We start from the raw sequence: 22,005 nt of genomic DNA on the forward strand, positions 1-22,005 counted from the left end.
ATTTAATTGGGTATTATATATTTGAAATTATATACGCTACATGTATAAAATTATAAATATTATATGTAAATAATTATGAAGGTTATATGTATAAAATTATAAATGTTATTTATATTAAAAATATTTAATTGTAAATATTTTAACTATTTTCACTGGATGAATAAATAAGAAAAGAAAACAAATTAAAATAAATAAATTAAAAAAGTTTTGTGCATAATAGATTAATTAAAAATTTGCACACACATGATAATCGAAGATATCACCAGATTTAATGAAATTATTAGTAATAGATGAAATCTTTTTTTAATTTATAATAGTTGGTAAAATAATTTAATTATTATTAATATTTTTTATTATTACTATTAATGCAATTAATACATATATCTTATTCAATAATTATTATTATTTGTCAGGTTGAAAAAAATGAGAAGCGTGAGAGGAAAAATTTTAATTGATTTTTATTGTTATCAAATATTTTCGTTCTTTTTATGTGTATATAGGTTTTTTTATCAATTAATTAGTCAATCAATATTTTATTCGATAGCACAAAAATGAATGGGTTAGCTTAACTATAGCAAAAAAAAAAATCTAAGATATTTAAGTCACCCAAAAAATCTAAAATATATTTTCCAAAATATATAAGTTACATTAAATATTTCAAATTTTCAGTTTTAATGAAATATTTTAATAAGTGATTTTAAGGTGATTAATTATTAATAAAATATAATTTGTAAATGCTAAATGCTAGTAACTTAACAAAGTAATTCCATTATTAATTAATATATTAATCAACTTCTCACATTTAATATTAGGTGAAAATACAGATACAATCGATTTCACGTTGAGAGTTGTTAGATGAAAATTTAATCAACTCAATCAAATTATCTAACGACTCTCAGTTATCAACTTCATGTGAAGTTGATTGCACTTGAATTTCCACCTTAATACTAATTTCTTCGAATGATTTTAAGTTTGATGATTTACTGCCTTAGTTAAATTAATTTATTTTAAATTTTGTTATTAGATATTCAATTAATATTAGTTGATAAACACATAAAATTTATCCATAAATATATAATAATTAATTTAATAACTAATTGTTAATGTGTTCATAGATATATAATAAACTTTTCTTTGAGAATACGGGAATGCGTGTGTAGCATATGGAGGAGAAGAGGAGCACAGGATTATTTTCTACTCATTTGATGACTTTGTAGCCAACTCTCATTCCGGGATTATACGAAATTTGGAATTTTTCTCTTTTCAGAACCTTGCGCTTGCGGGATAGGATTTAACCATAGTCACCCTCAACTAGAGTTAAGAATTATAACCATGGTTAAGTTTTTGGTGTGTCACTGAACCCTATAAAAGGATCACCTCATCGTTACAAGATTTCCCATCACCTTTTGGTGTCCCTTGTTCATACCTCACTCGAAAAAATTAAACAGCACAAAATCTTTCCACTTTCCATGTTTATTTCTCCTTCCATTTCCTTCGTTTATCATTGTTAGATCTTTCTTCTCTCATTTCCAATCTCTGGTTCGTTCTCTTCATTATATTCCCTCCTAATCCCATGTTATTATTATGATTCTAGTTCTCACGCAAACGTTGACAAAATATTAATTAGTAATAAATTCATAAGTTAATGTAGAGTTTTGACGACGATGGATTTTGAAATGGAGAAATTAAATGTGATGCCTTGGGGTTTATGATTTGAAATGGTTGATTTTGTAATTTTGTGATTAACAGGGGTTTATTATACAAGTGTGTAGAAGATGGCATCAAGCGGAAATGGAAACGTGGCTAACGGTAACGGGACGGCGAGGAACGGACTTCCGGCGATCCATACCCATAAGAAGCACGTGAACGGGATTTGTCACGACGACAGCGGTCCGACGGTGAAGGCTAAGACGATTGATGAGCTTCACTCTCTTCAGAAGAAGAAATCAGCACCTACCACTCCCGTTACGGGCTCCCAAACTCCCTTTGCCACCCTCTCTGAACAAGAGCGCCAGAAACAGCAACTCCAGTCAATAAGGTAATATTAATGAATTTAATTTTAATATATTTTTGATGTAAAATTATTTTACACACACGTCAAATCATACGACGATTTATCAGTAAAAATAACGATTTATCAATAAAAATAATTATTTTTTATATTAATGTAGATTGTGTGAATAATTTTTAAAGAAAACGTCTATAGTTATAGAATTATATAAAATATTTTACATTATCATGTATCAAAATTAATATAAAATATTAAATAAATATTAAAATTTAATAATTATATATTTATATTTTAATATATATTTAACTGATTTTATATGTACAGGAGCACCATGAGTTAATAATAATAATGACATTTATATGTAGCCAATGTATAATGAAAGTACGAGAATTTTGATGTATAATTTTATTTTTTATTATTATTTATAATTAAAAAAAGTATTTTGTTATTACTAAAAGTTGAATCTATATTCTCTAATATATGAACGTAATAAATTTATCATTTTAATTAAATTTATATTTATAATTGTGTATATTTAATTTTTAAAAATGTAAATTGATAAACACATTAATACTTATTAATATGTTAATAATAATAATATATTTAAACAGAATAAAAAGAATTTACACTAATTATATGTTTATAGTTGCCATGTCACTAAAATAATCAGTTTGTATTTTTTTTTCCGTATGAATAATTATTCTTATAAATGAATATATTTAAAAGGCTCTTTTTTAAAAGAAAACAAAATATAAATAGACTACAAAATGCATATATTTACACATTGATGATGTAAATTTCCCCTTTAGTTGGAATATGAGTTTAAGGTAAATTTGTACAGTTTTCTATTATTCGTTATTACATATCCACGGATGTATTATAGATAGGTCGTACATACTCGTATTTCCTATTTTAGCATGAAGATTGAGTTATGGGAGGGAAATTGTCACATAATTATTGGGTTGATTAATGAGTATATAAGTTCTGTTTTTTATAGTCAAGACATTTGTTTCGTGCGGAAAATACGGGAAGTTAGAAAGTGTTTATTTTCAAAAAGAGGATGAGATCTAGTATATGTTTAATGATTAAAAATATAAAATAATTAAATATTTTTAGCATACAAAATTGTAATTTTATAATATTTTAATTTTCTAAAATTTTTTATTTTATATTTATCTTAAATTAAATAAAATAATAAAATATAATATAAAAATTTAATTTAGTACCAGTTTTCTTGTTTTTCGGTCTCCGTAATGTTAGTGTTAGAGAGAGGAAAAAGCGCGGTGGGGCTATATTTACGATACACGTGTGATGTAACGTATTTGAATGAGAAAGTGTGATGGATCTGATGATGCCAAAGGCTCTGATTTGATTCATTTTGTGAATGTGGGGCCCAATCATAGTGGGCCTTCTAAGACAAAATTAATCAAACTTTTGTTACATAAATAGAACCTATAGCAGCCAAGATGCTTGGGAAACAGCACTATAAAAGGAAATTCCCCTCAATTTAAGATTTTAACCTTTTGTAAAAAAATAAATTCTTATTTTCGGAGAAATGGATTTTATCTAACAAAAAAATTTAAAACTGACCTACAATATCTAGCTAGTATTTAATTTAATTATAGTTCTGATGTGACTGCAACCACAAGATCTTGGAATAATATTATATATATACGTATTTATATATAACTACGCTACTTCAAAAAAATTATTAATAAGTAACGAGTAATAAATTTCTTGTTTTTATGAATTTGTTTTGACAGTGCATCATTGGCGTCACTGACGAGAGAAACTGGACCAAAGGTGGTGAAGGGAGACCCAGCTAAGAAGTCAGAATCACAAGTGCACCACGACCACCACCACCACCACCACCACCATGTTGCTACTCCAACCATCGCTGTTAGCGACAGTGCTCTCAAATTCACCCATGTCCTCTACAATCTCTCCCCAGCTGGTATATACTATTATTTAATTATTAATTAATTTCCTTCTAACTTTTGTTATTTACTTGATCTATCTTCTTATCGTATACTAAGTCTCCTTCTTATGTCGTTACATCACACTTGCTAGTTGTTTTCTTTTCAATTCATTATTAATTATTATTGGTAGGTATAACATCATCTTAATGTACCTTCTCTGTACGAAAGCTAAGCTTGTAGTTCATAACAACGTCGCCTTCTAACTTCATCTATTTGAATTTCTCAACAATGGTTTTATTTTATTTTTCCATAGCCACATTAATTATTTGGGAATTGACTTCTTGAAAAATGAAAGTACTTTAATTCAATGAACATGAAAGTAAACCCTAACCCTACTTGTTGAGAAAAATCCTTTCTTAATTAATTTGAGTCATATAATCAAAATATAGACTATGGTATAATGTTATTAGTGTGAATTTAGATAACCGTTGTGCTTATTGCGATGCAGAATTATATGAACAAGCAATTAAGTATGAGAAAGGATCGTTCATCACTTCCACAGGGGCATTGGCAACACTTTCTGGTGCCAAGACAGGGCGTTCTCCGAGGGACAAGCGCATAGTTAAGGATGATGTTACTGAGAATGAGCTTTGGTGGGGAAAGTGAGTACTATGTTCTAACCAAATTTTCTTATTTAAAAAATAAAAGTGGTTAATTTTAGATAATAAAAATGACCATTTTTGTAACTTGTAGGGGCTCCCCTAACATTGAGATGGACGAGCACACTTTTATGGTGAACAGAGAAAGAGCCGTCGATTACTTGAACTCTCTCGACAAGGTTAAATTTATCTCCCATTTCCCTCCGTCATTCCAATGTTTTTTTAATATATATGTATATAAGCTTACGTCACTTTTTATTTTAATAAAAATAAAAGATGGTGGCTTATCTCATATTTTTTAAGATAGTGATATGGGTATTGGGTATGGAATGGTGGTGCAATATCACGCAAAAGTTTATCTGATCCCTTATGTGCAGGACAATAATCTCAGCCTCCGATAATTTCCTTTCAGTTGTTCCTTTTTTAAAAATTTATTATTATTATTGGCTCTTGTTATCGGTGCCTTGCATTTAGTATGGGATATGTCATATTGTCATATTCATACTGTTCAGAAATTGAAGATAATAGATATCTGTTTAATAACATCCGTTTCTTTAGATTATTCATATCTGAAAAATAGTTATTTTTGTTGGTGTATTAATATTAGATACCCGTGTAAAACTTGTTCATCACACTGCCCTTGTGAGAAAATCAAATCCAATTTATATATACACCCATTTCTATTCTGTTCTGGAATCATTGCTCAACCTTATCATATCTTATCTGATAATATCTGATACATGTTAATTGCAATTCCCTGCTACTAGTGTGTGTATGAAGTGATTAACACTGGTGATTGTTGTGCAGGTCTTTGTCAATGACCAATTCCTGAATTGGGACCCTGAGAACAAAATCAAAGTGAGGATAGTATCAGCAAGAGCTTATCATTCCTTGTTCATGCACAACATGTAAGTGAAAAACTCTAGCATGAAATTTAACATGTTGTTTATCCTTTGTTCCTTCAGAAGAAAAAGGTATAAGCCGGCCAGATAAGTACCCAATCGTTGAAAGCCTTATTTACATTATACATTATATATTATATATACAATATAGTCCCTGATGAGTGGAGGAAGTGGTTCCCTACCATTGGCATTGGCTTGTTAGTTTAGTGTACAATTTGGATAACTGGGTCGGTGACAGGTGTATCCGACCCACTCCGGAAGAGCTGGAGAATTTCGGTACTCCGGACTTCACTATATACAATGCTGGACAGTTCCCCTGTAACCGTTACACTCACTACATGACATCCTCCACTAGCATAGACCTTAATCTTGCTAGGAGGGAAATGGTCATCCTCGGCACGCAGTATGCCGGGGAGATGAAGAAGGGCCTGTTCAGTGTCATGCATTATCTCATGCCTAAGCGTCAAATCCTCTCCCTTCACTCTGGATGCAACATGGGAAGAGACGGCGATGTTGCTCTCTTCTTTGGACTCTCAGGTATAGTATCTAGCCGGTGGATCAAAAGCCGTCCCCAAAAACAGATCGCCCCTCCCTCATACGATATGTTCCTTCCTTTTTCCTTCTCCCTATGAATGATTGTGTGGCCATAATCCAGTGTGCTTGCTTCATTGCTTGTTTGTTCGTTCATGTTTTCAACCATGTTTAGCTATGGATACATGAATTATGCTTTTGTTACTGTTTTCAAGGTACTAATGAGTCCTTTTTTGTTGTCTTTCTTTTATTGTTATTTTGTTATTTATTTTAGGTACTGGAAAGACCACCCTTTCTACCGATCACAATAGGTTCTTGATTGGAGATGATGAACATTGTTGGAGTGACAAAGGTGTATCCAACATTGAAGGTGGCTGCTATGCCAAATGCATTGATCTCTGCCAGGAGAAAGAGCCTGATATTTGGAATGCAATCAGATTTGGCACAGGTAATCTTATTTGATCACTTATTAATGGCCATATGATTAGTTGAAGAGACACTTTAGAAAATTTAAGCATAGATATCAAAGAGATTGAATGGTGGATTGTCAAAGTATACTTTGGACTAGTGAGAATTGAGAAATGCATTTTGATTTAATCTTTTATTTGGCGTGATTGGCAGTCTTGGAAAACGTGGTGTTTGATGAGCATTCCCGAGAGGTTGATTACTCAGACAAATCAGTTACAGGTACATAAATTTTATTTTTAAGATGAATTTGGCTTATACTAATCCAGTGTTTTAGAGTTTGACCACGTTTCTGATTATGCAATGATTTCGGATAGTTCCAATTAAGTGGCTAAGTATATCACAAGATGATGCCTTATGTTGTGACTCAGTCATAACAACAACATGCAGTTTACTTAATTCTTAATATGATTTTAAAACAAGTTCTTGATAACTTAAATTAAAAACTAATCTAAAAAAGTGCAAGGTCAACTCATATAAAATAACCTCAATGTTGCTGACATAAACCTCCTGTCATCTGGTAAGGATAAGGATAGTATTGAATAGAGACCCAAACGTTTGTCCAAGAAAAATGTTGATGTCTACGAAGCAATTGAATAAGGACAAACATTCTGACTGCAAACTATTTTATAGATGAATTTGAACATTGATTGATTTTATGGTGCAGAAAATACAAGAGCATCTTATCCTATTGAGTACATTCCAAATGCCAAATTGCCATGTGTTGGTCCTCATCCAAAGAATGTTATACTTTTGGCTTGTGACGCCTTTGGTGTGCTACCACCTGTCAGTAAGCTAAACCTTGCACAGACCATGTACCATTTCATCAGTGGTTACACTGCTTTGGTATGTATCAGATCATAGACATAATTATATCTTCATTCTTACACCTTATCTTATGATGATGATGATGATGATGATTGTTTTTTTAATTGATAACTTTAGGTGGCTGGCACTGAGGATGGTATTAAGGAGCCAACAGCAACTTTCTCAGCTTGTTTTGGTGCTGCTTTCATAATGCTACACCCAACAAAGTATGCTGCAATGCTTGCTGAGAAGATGGAGAAGCACGGCGCTACCGGCTGGCTTGTTAACACCGGTTGGTCTGGTGGGAGGTAAGCGTCATTGGAATGATTGTCCTTTTTAAGGCTTTAGTTGATTACATGTTTAATATGATTATTTACGTGTTTAATGCAGGTATGGTTATGGTAGCCGTATCAAGCTACCCTACACAAGAAAAATCATTGATGCTATTCACTCTGGAAGCCTCTTAAATGCTGAGTACAAGAAGACTGAGATTTTTGGGTTTGAGATCCCAACTGAAGTTGAAGGGGTCCCTTCAGAAATTCTTGATCCTATTAACACTGTTAGTAGTTTTCCTTCAACTCTATTAACACTTTTCTTTTTCTATCATTTGCCAATGCCTTTAAATTTAACAATTTGTTTTGATTTATGTATTCTCCAGTGGTCAGACAAAAAGGCCTACAATGAAACACTGTTGAAGCTTGCTGGGTTGTTCAAGAAGAATTTTGAGACATTCACCAATCACAAGATTGGCAAGGACAACAAACTCACTGAAGAGATTCTGGCAGCTGGACCAGTGTTTTGAAAATGAATGCATGCTGTGTTAAGTGGGGGTGGCTGGGATTAAGGGATTATTATTATTGTTAGGAAATATATATATGTGGTTGAATAAACATATTATATATTGCATTTCTAATAATAATTTTGGTTTAGTTGGTTTGGTTTTAGTCATATGTAAAGTTGAAGTGTTGCTACATTTCTAACTTTTTCACATGAATGGAATTCGCTTCTTCTCATTTTACTGTCTTCAATTCTTCTCCTTAATGATTTTTTTTTTGCAAATTATTATCTCAATATTTTTAATTACGATAAAATATTTATAGAACAAAAACAAGTAGCAGCAACATAAAAAACAACAATGATAGTATCAACAACAACAGACCAGGAGTAACAAAAATAATTATTTTTATTTTAGGCAAAAAGATGAAGTGTTGAGAGATCAAAATCCTAATATCACCATTGTGGGGTTACATGCAATTACAGGGGACTCTGTTTTTAAACAATAATTAAACACATCAAGTTGGCTTCTTACAAAAAGAGATTTTGATTTTTAGTCTGTCTTCGTCTTGAAAAAAGTAATATAAAAAAAAAAGCTATGCAAAATTAAAAACGTTATTTTTATTCAAAAGTTACATTTTCTCGGATAAAACAAACCAACGCACTCATAGAATTTAACTAGAGAATTCATGATATCATAAGTTTACGAAGAATAACACATAATTAAATTGTGATATAGACACCAAAAAAGAAAACTTGTGATATACAATACAATAGAGTTTACATCAAGAGTGCATCAAAATAATACCGAAAAATTCACCTATATTTTAATAAAGTAATAACATTTGTATGTTTATATGATATCCATTATCCATTGGCGATACTAACTTAAATCCAAGCATAGAGAAAGTAAGATAAGGAAAACATGAACGTGACTACTGACTAGAATCTAAATAACTGTTGTATGTTACTGAAACACTAATTCTTGTTTTTATTTTCTTTTTTGTTCAAGGTTTCAATATCATTACTTTACAGAAACAAGTACAATTAAAATTAAAATTAAAAGCAAGCATATTAATATTCAATAGCCAAAAGACTTGTACATTAATCAGAATTTTTGCGAAAATATTTTGATCACTAGACTATTTCTCTCATTTTTTAAAATGTTGTTATTCAAAAATCATAATAAATTACAAAAAATTTATTTAGCATAAAATTATCGAATTTTAAAGTTGAAAAATCTCACTTATTTATTATGTTTGTAAAAATTTGTATCAAAATTTAATCTCTAAAATTCTTTTTGAAACTATATATTTAATATCTAATGATTTTTTATTAGGTTTTAAATTTTTTTAGAACTTATTTATTATTGATTTTTTAATTTTTTTTCTACGGTATCTTATCTTACAGTCTCCTACATATATGAGGTCATTAAGGGTTTATTGCTATCCAATAAATTGCTACATGTATAAGACAGAGTTTATTAAGCATAAGCTAATGAGTAAGTTAACCACTGCATCAAGCTAAGTTAGTATTTTTTTTCAATTTTTTTGTTGTCCATAATATCCTATTGGTAGTTTAAACTAAATTTTTTTAAAATAGGTCTAATTGTTTTTGTTGGATGCTCCCGAAGGCGATGGATCAAGTAGTCTTCGATTGCTTCTAAACGAGCCCAAAGAAAATAATTAATGGGCCAAACTAAGTCTGAGCCCAAATACTTTTTAACTAATGGGCCCAGGTAGGGTCGGAGGAGAGAGAAAGAGAAAGGTAAGAGAGAGAGAGAGGTGTACACGGAACTTTCCAGAGCGACATAATAAAAACCCCTTCTCCCAACAATTTCTCTCCTCTTTTTCTCTTCTGCCCTAATCGTTCTTCCACCCAGCTCTGCACACACCAACAAAGGTATGCTCTTTCTTTTTATCAATTCTCCAATTTTTCTAATTCCATTCATTCTCTACTTGTTTATTTCACCATTGCAATTTATCATCTTTCTGCTTCCTTCGTTTATGGTTTTTTGACCTAACTATTTTCTGCAACCCCCCGAAATTCCCACTCCATTGGCCGCCTCCGATGAATAAGATTTCGTTTTGTTCCTTGGGTAAAGCAAATAAATTCAATTTGGTTTGATGGGTCTCTAAGTGTGTGGCAATTCGGGGATCAATCAAAATCGAGCTCGGGTTATTTTTCCCCTATTCGAGCGAATTGTTCAATCTGCAACCCTAATTTTAGTATTTTTGTTTAAAAGATTGAATTTCGTGTTGCAGGGTTATTGGGTCCTTTTTGTTTCTCGCTGTTCACACTGTCAGTTACAGTGGGGGCGAGAAGAGTCGGATTCGAATCTAACGCTGAGTTTGCATTGTCTTTTTGTGTTGGTACCAGCATAGAAGGTTCAATCGAAGTTTCATTCATTCTCCAAGAGCGTTTTTGTAATCGGTGACTGTCTTCTTCGTACAGATCAATGCGGGGTTATGACAGAGATGTAAGTAAGAATTATCAAGTTTAGGGGGTGAATTTGCTGTTAGTGTGTTCTTTTCCTCGATGTTTCTCTTCCCCAATTGATTATTGTTTTTCCACTTCAGGAGTATGATGATTACGAAGGTTATGATGATTATGAGGATGAGGGAGGTGAAGAGTACGAAGAGGAAGGAGAGGAGGCAGAATATGAAGAGGAAAGACCTAAGCCAACAAAGGAAGAAATGGAGTACCTTGAGTTGAGGCAGAAGCTGAAAGAATCAATTAGAAAGAAGATGAAGAAGGAGAGTAGTACCTCCCTCTCCGATTCTAATTCCAGGAAGAAACTTCCTTATGATAAGTGAGTTGAGCCATTTACATTGATAATATCTTAGTTCTCTGTTAATTTAACTATTTTCTCAATCGTTTGAAAACTTATTCAATTTGTTGATCAAAGGATATGGTTGAAGTGTTCAAAATTTTTTATTCTTAAATAAGTTATATTGGTCACCTTATGTCTGCTCTTGCAATGTCGTGGCATTTAGTTGAAGAAATTGCTTTTGATGGCAGGATGTATATGAAATCTGTTTTTCAAGGATATAATTCCCATCATCCCATTTTCTTTATTTTTCTTTACATATGTGTAGGTCATTCATTGTGCTGTTTGTTCAAGCTTTCATGGGTGTTATTTTAATCATTTGTAAATTTCTATCTTCAACTTATGATTATTTGTCTAGAGATCTCTTATTTATCCTTCTTTCTTGTTTAGCCCAAAAAAGGAGTTATACCTGCTTTGTTCTCTTTATCAATATAGTTTGTGGTAGCATAGCCTGGATAAATGACATTTGGAATAATCACAAAATATTTTCTTCATTGTTTATCTGTTGCTGCAGTTATGGATCCTTCTTTGGCCCTTCTCAACCTGTTATTTCACAGAGAGTAATTGAAGAGAGCAAGTCATTGATAGGAAACCCGGATTTGGCAGCCAGGATTTCTAAAGCCGCTCATGTGGTATGCATTCAGAGCCTTTATATTGCTTTTCGGTTACCTGGATGCCTATATGATCTTTTGTTGCTTCTTCTACAAATCAATGCAGCAGTTGGATGTTCCTTTTTTATTTTCCCTCTCTATAGTACTTCTGTGATAGTGATGTTGCTTTCTCATAATTGTCCTGTGTGCAGAATAAGAACACAAATAAAGCATCTAATGGAAGTGTAAAGTCTTCGACTCATAGTCAGATGCCCAAAGCAAGCGAGGTATTATAATTATTGTGAACATCTTGAAACTTCTAAGCCTCCATATCCTGTAATGAATGAGATGAACTGTCTTCTTACAGAAGCAAGTTAAAGCCCAAAAACTCAAAGTTATTAGAGACTACTCATTCCTTATGTCTGATGATGCTGAACTTCCAGCTCCTACAAAAGTGTCACCATCTCAGAATACATCTATACGCAATAATGGTATGTTGCTGCTTGCATAATTGTTCATGTTGTGTTTATTTGTTGGTTTTAGAACATATTACTGTAATTGAGGAAACTTATACAGGGTTTTTGCTGATGTTGAAGAGGGAAGACCAGCTCAACTTGCTGGAAGGAATAAGCAACTTGTTGCCAATGGTGGTGGCAAGCATGTTCGTAGCAGTGGTGAGGAAAGGAGAGCAGTTCCTGGAGGGAATCGATTGCCTCCCAAACCAGACTTGAATCATAAGTTAAGTTCTGCCAGTAAGCCAATCAGAAAGGCACCAGAAGATTCTAGAAAACAGCTTGGTAGTAATAGTGGAAATGGACCAGGTCGGCCAGTGGGACCAAAAGGGTTGCCTCCAAAGGTGCCTGCTAGTACCATGGGGAATAAATCTTCAGCACCTGTTATGAAAAAACCTGTGAACGACATGCATAGACCTGTTAATGGCACACATAGACCTGTCAACAGTATGCAAAGACCTGTCAACAGCATGCAAAGACCTGTCAATGGCACGCAGAAATCACTCCCTTCTAAGGTTCATTCATCTGTTAGGCAAAATGTGGATCCAAGAAGAGACCCGCGTGAACAGAATAGACCGAAGCTGTTACCAAAACAACCAGTGGCATCAACAAAAACTCAGGTGATGCAGTGATGCTACTTGCAGTACTACACATTAATGACTATTTGGATATTTCTACTATGAACTTGTTCCATGGATATATGCTAAGATGTTTATGTTAACTTGCTTGACAGATAAATAAACCACTTAAACCAAATCCAAAGCATTCTGATCCACGGGATCACCGCCCCAAGAATAAGGGTGTGAAGAGACAGTCCGATGATATGGAGGATGAGGTGGATGTTAGATCAATGATCAGATCAATGTTCAAGTAAGCTCTATTTTTTTTTTAAATTTTATAATGCCATAATTAATTACTTGATTTTAATTGGGTAATTTTCCAGTTAATAATTTTTAGTAGCTAATATTTGTGTTGTTTTATTGTTCCAGTTACAACCCCAACAGATTTGTTGATGACGATGACGATGATGATATGGAGGCAGGATTTGATGAAATCATGCAAGAGGAAAGGAAAAGGTTTGTTTCTCTTTTCTTGTTATAATTCACATTCTCTCTCTATAATTACTAATTCATGTATCATCACGGAGACATGACTCCCTATTTTCCCCTGATGATTTCCTGATTTCCATACAAATGCTGTACTTCAATAGTTATATCTAGTAAAATTTTACGGGAAATGATTGTTTCGTGATATTACACGCATGCAGTGCCTTGATAGCCAGAAAAGAAGATGAGGAACAACTTAAGTTGATAGAAGCGGAGGAGGAAAGAGAGCGAAGAAGAAAATTGGCCAAGTTGAAGAAGCGAAGGGTTGGTGAATAGCATTTGACACCCAATGTTGTTTGTTTTATGTTCAAATGTCCAATCCTCTGTATTATTGTTGGATTTGAGTTAATTCATCAATGATCATAAATATCTCGTCATTTTCATCCAATGTTAGATTGATGTACTTGGGGAAGGAAATGTTTTTAACAAAGCAAATGAATAATGCTAGTTGTATAATTTTTTGAATTAACATTTTCTCATTTAATACCAGCCATATAACCACAATGGGTTCAGAATTCAGAATTTTTTGGTATATTTTTCCTTCACATTATTTTTTATCTGAGTTCTAATATCATTTGTCACTTAGAATGTCAGCGTTAAGCAGCTTGACATCATTTTTCTTTTTTGGTTCTAAAAATTCCTTTACTTTTACATGGAATTTTGAATCCAACCATAATTAAGGATATTTGAGGATTTTGAATCATATGGTATATATGTCGCTCTCAAAATTGAAGAGTAAAAGGTCAAATCTAATCTGTGTTTAATAGTCTGTTAATATAATAAAATTATATTTTTATATTAAATTAATACCAAATTGAGAAGAGATTTTGAAACATTGAGATCTCCTAATTTAAGATTGATTTAATCAAATTTTATAAATTTATTATGTTAATACTTAATTATAACTATATTTTTAGGACACGAATTTCATCATTTACTTATATATATATATATATATATATATATATATATATATATATATATATATATATATATATATATATAAAAGTAATTTCTATCCATTGACAGCATATAAAATAAAATCACACTGTGAAGCGTCAATATTATTTTTAAGAGAATGAAAAATTATGGTGAAAAATTGTGTGAATGAATAATTATTTATTTTAGAATGTTTTGATATTTTTGTCGGTTGAAAGTGCAATATAAATTATAGAAATGAAATTCTTGTAACAAATTTTTATTTGGCAGTAAAATAAATAAAAGATATTATTTATTTTGTATTGGCAAATAGTTTCCACTAAATTTTATTATTTATGAAATAAAAAAAAATCGTCCCACCAAATTCATTAAAATAAAAAAGATGAATTTGTTTCCAACGAAGTCGTAAAACTAAAAATAAAAGTTAATTTGTTCCCAATTAATTGTACAATAGAATTTTTCTCCAATAATTTTTTAGAATCCCATGTTCCAAAGAATCACGTCTAGAATCTACTTTTTAATAACACAAAATTCTGTCATATAGAAATTTAAAAATATTAAATGACCAAGATTTTCTCCTATAAACCTTCCATTTAAGCTAACCTAATCAACTCTTATTTTTAATTTTTTTTCCCTCTTGGAATTTGTCATAACAAACTTTTAGGCAAAAATCAAGGCTTGAATTTTTGTTACGAAAATCCAATTTTTACGGCTGAGAAAATTCAGAGCTGATGACATGTGAATGTGATGATGCTTTGTCTTTGTCGTTTGTGGTGGTGACTTCAACGAGGCACACATTATACGCCATGATCAATTATATATCATGTTACTGCAAGGCCATTTTTCTATGAAATAGTGGATGTGAATCAGTGATTGTGATGATGGCAACACTCTTCAACGCAGCTCTTGGGATTCCTTCATCTCCTTGCTTCTCATTTTCAAAACAATCCACGCTTTCACCTCTCCGTTGTTTGAGGTAACTACTCACAGTTCATGCGTTGTTGTTACTTCTTGTACCATAATTCTTGTGTCTTTTAATGATAATCTTAGTGGGTTGTCTTCAAAATCCCACTTTGAAGCCTCATTGAGTACAAAGTTGTCATTTTTCTTGTTTTGCATTGATTGATTGATCATAATTGAAGCATTTCATCTCACAAGCCTGTGTGATTCTTCTTAGGAACAATCAGGATGTCAATGGCTTTCATGAACATAGGTAAGTGTTATCTCTCAACATTTGCTACTTTTCTCAACATAGGTGAGGGTTAGTTGGAATTAATTTTGGTGATCTGTGTTTTAGGTTAGAGATTGAGGGTGATAAAAATGTGGAGAAATCTAAGGTATGTTGCTGTAGTTCCAATTATGTTGCATTCTTCACATTCCTTTCAGTTTCTCCTTTTCTTATTTTGCAAGCGTTCCACTGCCTTGCTAGTCTTGATATTTCCCTTATCAATCAACAATCTTTATAGTCAATAACCGGTGATGACCATGCAAAGCCAGATTTTTCGGGTATGTTCGAAGAAGCTCAGCAGAGTTAGTTCCTTCACTAGCTAGTATACCTATCTGTGCTCCGTCCAAGTGTTTAACAACTTATAGCCATTTTGTTTATTCTTATGGCATGCAGACATACTATACCTGAACAAGGAGCGGCTCAAGGCCATAGACGAACTTAACAAAACAAAAAGAGAAAAACAGTCTCTACTCAGTATGGTAAAGAAATTAACAGTGGAAAAGATGGCTGGTGCTTGTAGAGGTGATTGCATCGTGGCATTTGCTTTTGTGGCTCATGCAATACATTTGGTCAATTGTTAATTCATTCATGTCATGTAACCATTTTCTGATGTCATGTCATCTTTCATATCTGTGCTAACTAAGTTATATTATGATTCTGATTTTAGCAATAATATATGTCTTGGTTGCATTTTGTAAACCAGATAACCAATCAGTCTGTTCGGATTTGCTGCTTCGGATAGACTCAATGGTCCTTAACAATGTGATTAGCCCCGGGGAAGCATCTGAATTAAGAAGATTGGTGATAAGCCACAAAGTGGGTGTATATGATGTTTTTAATGTTACTGCAAACAAAGGAGATTCTGAACTTCTTGGGGAACTTCGTCAGTTTTCATATGGAAGCAAAAAGTAAATCCTGCCATCATTTGGCAATTTTCTTCTTTCTTCTTTGATCCTCACAACAATTTTCTACAGTTTCCCTTTGTCAAAGATATTTTAAATCTGATTGATCTCTTTGTATCAACTTTATTCAGGAGTGGTTTTCATATTGTTCACATTTGCACAGAAATGGCACCTTTGGTCCCTAATAGATCTATAGCATCATATGTGACTGGAATATCCCGTGCACTTCAAAGAAAGGGGCATCTGGTTGAGGTTATAATGCCAAAGTAATGAAGAAATTTGTTCCTTTGATTTTCCTTTTTGCTTCTGTTACTTATTATTTATCCAAGTAATTGTAGCTTAATTCAGCATGAGGCTTTTGAAACTATTTTGTTGCATGTCCATTATTCTATTTATAACGCTGATGTTTTTGGCTATAACTGATGCCCTTGTAGGTATGCTTCTTTGAACCTAGATGAAGTGCAAGGTTTGCGTAAACTTACCATAGAGGCTTACTCATATTTTAATGGTCAATTACATGAGAACAGAATTTGGACTGGGTTAGTTTGACTTTCTTCGTATACTCAATTACCTTCTATTTCATATAAAGTAAATTTCATAATATTTATGGTTGGGGACAGAAGAGTTACTAAAAGATATTTGAATTGAAGTTTTACGCCGCGTTTCTTCTTTAGGAGATACTGTTTTTCCTTTCATCTATGTTCTCTGTGTGACAGTGTTGTTCATGGCATTGGAGTCACGTTGATTGAGCCATTGCGCTACTCATCGTTTTTCAGTCGTGAGATGATAAATGGCTATCCAGACGATTTCGAAAGGTGAGTGGCCTCACATGTTACTTTTCATCTATTAAAGTTGCAAGTAACATTATAGGAATCAATGTCAAATTTATGCAGAAGTTTTAAATAGTTAAGAAGTAAAAAATTGGAAGGATGATAGTTTGTTCAAATTTGATTTTTCTAATTTTTTAGTTTTGAAAATATATATTTTACATTGTGCCACCACTAGCATACAAATGGATAATTAAATCCGAAAGATCAAAATAATGGTAGGTGAATGGACTGAGGCCATTTAATATTTTTCCTTGTCAACATATTTTGCTTGTCACCATCTGAGAAAGAGATTGAATGGGCATAGCTAGTCTCTATTTGGTATTTTACTTTTTGGTTGAGAGAGGAAAGTGAAAATTATCAAAACAAAGAATTTTGTCCTCTCTAATTGTCAAGAATCATGGAATAGTATCTTATTGTTTCTTCGCTCTTCAGGTTCTCTTATTTTTCTCGCGCCTCACTGGATTATATAGTAAAATGTGGGAAGCAGCCTGATGTATTGCATCTGCATAACTGGGAGACTGCTATTGTTGGGCCTCTTTTCTGGGATATATTCGCTAATCAGGTTTCTGATTTTTAGTTAATTGTATCTTTTGAATATTTTCAACTGCGCCAAGAAAAGTATTTGGATAGTGATGAAACTTTTTTTCCCCTCAAGATTCAATAAAATTTTCACTTCAAGAACAGATCAGTTTTCTTGATTCTTGGAATATAACTCAAAAAATAAAAACTTAAGTCTTGAAAGCTGAAGATGGTTTTTTTTCTTGGGAACATCTTGAGATCATGCCATTTGACCCTAATGAGATTTCAATAATCTTTTTTAGGGACTTGAGAATACCAGAATTTTACTGACATGCCACGGCTTCAATTCACAGGCTAGTAGGTTATCTTAATCTTGACATTTCTTCCGTCTGAAATTTGCATTTAATTTGCAGGAAATTTACACACTATGATAATATATCCACCATGATGTCTTCTTACTTTCCATATTTCTATTGACTAGTGTAAAGTTGTTTTACATTGTCAATGCGAAGAAATTATTCTCTTTTGCTTATGGAGTTATGTTTTCTTTGGTACATGTCAATCTTATAGTTACTTGATGTACCATATATGTTATAGTGTACTGAGCAACCAGATAAATTGGCCTTATGTGGGCTTGATCCTGAAAGACTTAATCTTCCTGATCGTTTGCAAGACAACATCAACATGGAACGTGTCAATATTTTGAAGGTAAAGTTACTTAGTCTTCTCCTACTCTTGATCTTTTCAAACAATTGCAAGATTCTTATTGAAAAACTCATCAGGCTTTTCTTTTCTAGCTCTAGAATCAGATGAATCACTTTGATACCAAAAGTAGAAGGTGTACACATAAAGTTGTGCGTATAACATTCCTCCTTTTCCCATTTCACGAGGATTCATAAGAAGCCTAGAACTTTCTCTTCTACCTTAGTATTAAATTGTGAATTTAAAGAATCATTTTAGTTTGTATCTCATAGCAAGGCAGGGTCATTATTCTCTTGTAAGTGGGACAGAATAAATGCTTCTGCTTGCAGGTTAATTTATGCGTACAATCAACTTGTTTGCTAGATTAATACCCCGTCAAGTTGCGGTCATTAATTGTTGAATGATATCATATGATAAACCAAAAAACATTTTAGAAACTTGAAGCGTATATCCACTTTATGACTTGTCCATCACTGAGTATTCTGTCAAATTTGCAGGGGGGAGTCGTCTATTCGAATAGAGTTTTAATAATGTCATCTGTCCATCCGAAACACACAATGGTTCATAATCTGAGTCATGGTCTAGAACCTACTTTAAATATTCATTGGTAAGTATCTTGTTGTCACACTTCTCCTCTCTTGTATAATGATGAGGTGGGGATGTTCAGTATCCTTGCAAATCAGTATGAAATTGACAGTTATCTTAGCAGAGAGAACTGGTTGAAGGAAAGTTGTGTTTGGTTGCAGGGACAAGTTGGCCATTGCTCCCTATGGATTTGACAAATCAACATGGGATCCTTCATCAGACTCTTTTCTACCAGAAAATTTTAATGCTGAAAATATGAATGGAAAAGTTGTTTGCAAAGTTAGATTGCAGCAGCAGCTGGGGTTATCTGAACGTGCTTCTAATATTCTTGCAAGTGTCTTGCCCCTTGTTGCTTTTAACCCTTGCTTGTTTGTGTGCTATACCATATGCTAGCAGGGTTATACAAGACCTAGTTTCATGGAATACATCAAGCCATTTGTTTCATGCTAATTAAAGCTCAAACACACTGCAAATATTTAGTTTGTGGACAATGATATATTCTATGCTTTACTGTTAAAGTTGTATATGTGTTGATTTTTCACTGTTTAACACCTTGTGACATTGGCTCTTCACTAGGAATCGGAATTATGGAATTAACATTTCCATCAAATAGTAGGGCGGTTTGCCGCTTAGGTTAACTGCAAACAAGATCTACTTGTATGTAATTTGAAGAATTTGGAGATAAAATGGGAAAAATATGAAAATAGAATACAACTCATGCCTCTATTCACTCCCTAAGCCGTTTTTATGGAAATTTTCATAGATTTGTTTGTGACCAAATTAAGTTTAGGGTGGACTTATTTGAGTATTGTTTTCTTAATAGTAACTTTTATAATTAGCACATGCTGTATTAATAGATTTTGCACACATGGTTTTACTTGGCTTGTTTGTTCCAAATTTTCTTTCTCAGGTTGCATGCATTTTTCCGAAAGGAGCTGAACTTGATGTGCATAAAATGAAGGGCATCATCTTGCATGCTAGGCAGCAGAACATCCAGGTTGCTTCTTCTATAGAACATTAGAACTTGTACTTTCTCAGTAGTGGTGATAAGAGGAAGGTCATAACATAGCACACAATGCATATGAATTTTCTGTTGGCTCATCAAACAAACATAAGATTTATTGGTCAACATTTTTTTGGTCATAACATAGCACAGAATGCATATGAATTTTCTGTTGGCTCATCAAACAAACATAAGATTTATTGGTGGACATTTTTTTTTTCAATAATGAAATATACCACAAAGCAAAGAGGTTCTGTATGAAATGGTTCTGGCAATGGAAAATCCTTCTCCGGGAGGATTTACCATTGAGGATCAGTTTTTTGTTTATTGATATATTTCAATTCTGTGCAGTTTATATTCATGGGGACTAATGAAGGATCAGTGATGAACCAGACACTGGAAGGGCTTAAGAAGGAGATCAAGGTAGCTTCTAGATTACCCTCATTTTCTTGTGTGTATTTCTTGATTACCATGGCAAAGCACCGAATCTCGGTTCTCAGTCTAGCTCCCTTGTCAAATTGCTGGGGCATATCTTGAATGAAAATTTAAATGCCATTTATGTGGTGTTTTAATTTCCTTAATTTTGATATTACGTTGTCGAAATGCTCTATGAATAATATATTTATTATGTCACGCCATGCGATGTCTTCTATTAATTATTTGGTGATATGCAGGATAATAAAATTCGAATCGTGGTCAAATACGATGAAGCTCTGTTGCATTTAGTCTTTGCAGGATCTGACATCATCTTGTGCCAATCTTTTCTTGATCCTACTGATGAAATCCCAGTAAGAGCTTCTTCTCCTGTCATCCATTTAACTTTGATGACATACTACACATAAAGTATTTCTAGAAGGTTCTTATTGCAAGTTATTTTCCCTCTCGTGAATGTTTAGCATTTGATTGTTATGAATTTTACATATTTTGATGTAGCATTAAAAGCATAATCTAGGAAGAGAGTATAGTTTGAAGTGGAAATTTTCATGTATTGTTATTTGGTGAGTAATATGATAGCTCAATGATAGGATTTTCATATTTTGCATGTGTGAAGCTCAAAGCGTTAAGATATGGAGCAGCTCCAATAACACATCTTTGTGAAGCTACTATAAACAGGTAATCATTGTCCCATAATAGTAATTTCGAAAAATCTATCGCGATCGCTTTTTGTACCTTCTTAGATCAATGTATTTCGATTTAATTATATCCAATACATTAATCTAAAGATTTACAGAAAAAGAATGACAGTAATAGATAAAAGTAAAGTACGTAAAAACTCAGGTGCAGTCGATTTTACGTGAAGTTGATAGCTGAGAGTCGTTAGATAAAAATTTAGTCAAATCAGTCAAATCATCTAGCGGCTCTCAATTATCAACTTCACGTGTAATTGACTGCACCTGAGTTTTCACCTTTTTTGTATATATATTTTGTGATACTTGCATAATTTATTTATACAAGAGCTATACTTTTTGATAGGAACTTCATTCACCATGACCAAGAGGCCACTAAGTATTCACAGTTAATCAACTCAACCTTTGGAAACATGTCTCTTAACCTTGCCGTTGATGAAATTGTATGTAGTTTCTCATCATCATTTTATCTTTCCAAGTTTATGTTGTATAGTTAAATATTAAAGAACACTGATCAATTGTTTTCACTTTCATGTGTCCATAGAGGAATAACCCATCAAAGTGGAGACAAAGAATGATAGAAGCAATGACACAAGACTTTTCATGGGATGGTGAATGCTATGATGCTCATGTTGAAGCATACTCAGCTATTAAGAACTTGTGAACTAGGTCTCATATTTATGTAATTTTTTTATTTTATTTTATTTTTGGTGTTTATTTTTCATCAAGTTACAATGATTGAAAATAAGAAATATTGATATATTCTTTTTAAAAATTAATAAAGATATGTGTGTTAAAGTTTATAGTCATGTATTAAAAACAATCATTTACGTTTGAAATTGTTATAATTAATCATAAATTTGTTATAAATGATATCATAGAACTTGCAAAGCAATATTAACTTGATCTCAAGATATATTTTCTTTATTTTTTTTATTTATTATTTTTTTGTATAAGTGAGTTATCACTTTCCATTATGATTTTTGGATCGATGAAAAATAATCTCTATTTTACTTACGCTTTATTGATAACACATTTTAATCTAAGTAGCTTTCAAGAAAAGG

At 32.5% G+C, this 22,005-nt stretch overlaps 3 protein-coding genes across 12 annotated transcripts; all 3 read left to right on the plus strand.

Moving 5' to 3' along the window:
* The first annotated feature begins 1,196 nt into the window (after positions 1-1,196).
* LOC112799999 (phosphoenolpyruvate carboxykinase (ATP) 1-like) lies at positions 1,197-8,307 on the plus strand. 4 transcript variants are annotated; one of them, XM_025842023.2, is made up of 13 exons: positions 1,197-1,539; positions 1,750-2,038; positions 3,775-3,965; positions 4,439-4,592; positions 4,684-4,768; positions 5,397-5,497; positions 5,730-6,028; positions 6,297-6,470; positions 6,644-6,709; positions 7,155-7,333; positions 7,433-7,602; positions 7,685-7,853; positions 7,953-8,307. In XM_025842023.2, exons 2-13 carry the CDS (start codon positions 1,776-1,778, stop codon positions 8,094-8,096), a joined length of 1,995 nt encoding a protein of 664 aa, XP_025697808.1. In that variant the 5' UTR covers positions 1,197-1,539; positions 1,750-1,775; the 3' UTR covers positions 8,097-8,307. The 4 variants fall into 4 exon arrangements, with proteins under 4 accessions (XP_025697808.1, XP_025697807.1, XP_072052284.1 ...); XM_072196183.1 differs by having other exon boundaries at positions 1,398-1,539; positions 1,773-2,038; XM_025842022.2 differs by having other exon boundaries at positions 1,232-1,539; positions 7,685-8,307.
* Positions 8,308-9,835: 1,528 nt separating this feature from the next.
* Positions 9,836-13,628, plus strand: LOC112800000 (uncharacterized). 2 transcript variants are annotated; one of them, XM_025842024.3, is made up of 10 exons: positions 9,836-9,970; positions 10,448-10,547; positions 10,648-10,880; positions 11,413-11,530; positions 11,701-11,775; positions 11,856-11,979; positions 12,085-12,620; positions 12,734-12,870; positions 12,990-13,076; positions 13,268-13,628. In XM_025842024.3, the coding sequence occupies exons 2-10, from the start codon at positions 10,527-10,529 to the stop codon at positions 13,380-13,382; spliced, it is 1,446 nt and encodes a 481-aa protein (XP_025697809.1). In that variant the 5' UTR covers positions 9,836-9,970; positions 10,448-10,526; the 3' UTR covers positions 13,383-13,628. The 2 variants fall into 2 exon arrangements, with proteins under 2 accessions (XP_025697809.1, XP_072052285.1); XM_072196184.1 differs by having other exon boundaries at positions 9,871-9,970; positions 10,333-10,547.
* A 984-nt stretch (positions 13,629-14,612) lies between these two features.
* Positions 14,613-21,744, plus strand: LOC112800001 (probable starch synthase 4, chloroplastic/amyloplastic). 6 transcript variants are annotated; one of them, XM_025842026.3, is made up of 20 exons: positions 14,613-15,021; positions 15,223-15,258; positions 15,343-15,382; positions 15,512-15,575; positions 15,667-15,795; positions 15,977-16,181; positions 16,307-16,441; positions 16,610-16,714; positions 16,892-16,990; positions 17,438-17,567; positions 17,827-17,877; positions 18,122-18,232; positions 18,724-18,833; positions 18,973-19,141; positions 19,722-19,808; positions 20,166-20,237; positions 20,489-20,602; positions 20,866-20,927; positions 21,288-21,384; positions 21,486-21,744. In XM_025842026.3, exons 1-20 carry the CDS (start codon positions 14,924-14,926, stop codon positions 21,603-21,605), a joined length of 2,034 nt encoding a protein of 677 aa, XP_025697811.1. In that variant the 5' UTR covers positions 14,613-14,923; the 3' UTR covers positions 21,606-21,744. The 6 variants fall into 6 exon arrangements, with proteins under 6 accessions (XP_025697811.1, XP_025697812.1, XP_025697814.1 ...); XM_025842027.3 differs by having other exon boundaries at positions 15,512-15,551; XM_025842029.3 differs by having other exon boundaries at positions 14,655-15,021; positions 15,475-15,551.
* The last annotated feature ends 261 nt before the right edge of the window (positions 21,745-22,005 follow it).

This window comes from Arachis hypogaea, chromosome 5 (assembly GCF_003086295.3).
Source record: "Arachis hypogaea cultivar Tifrunner chromosome 5, arahy.Tifrunner.gnm2.J5K5, whole genome shotgun sequence".
Lineage (NCBI taxonomy): Eukaryota > Viridiplantae > Streptophyta > Magnoliopsida > Fabales > Fabaceae > Arachis > Arachis hypogaea.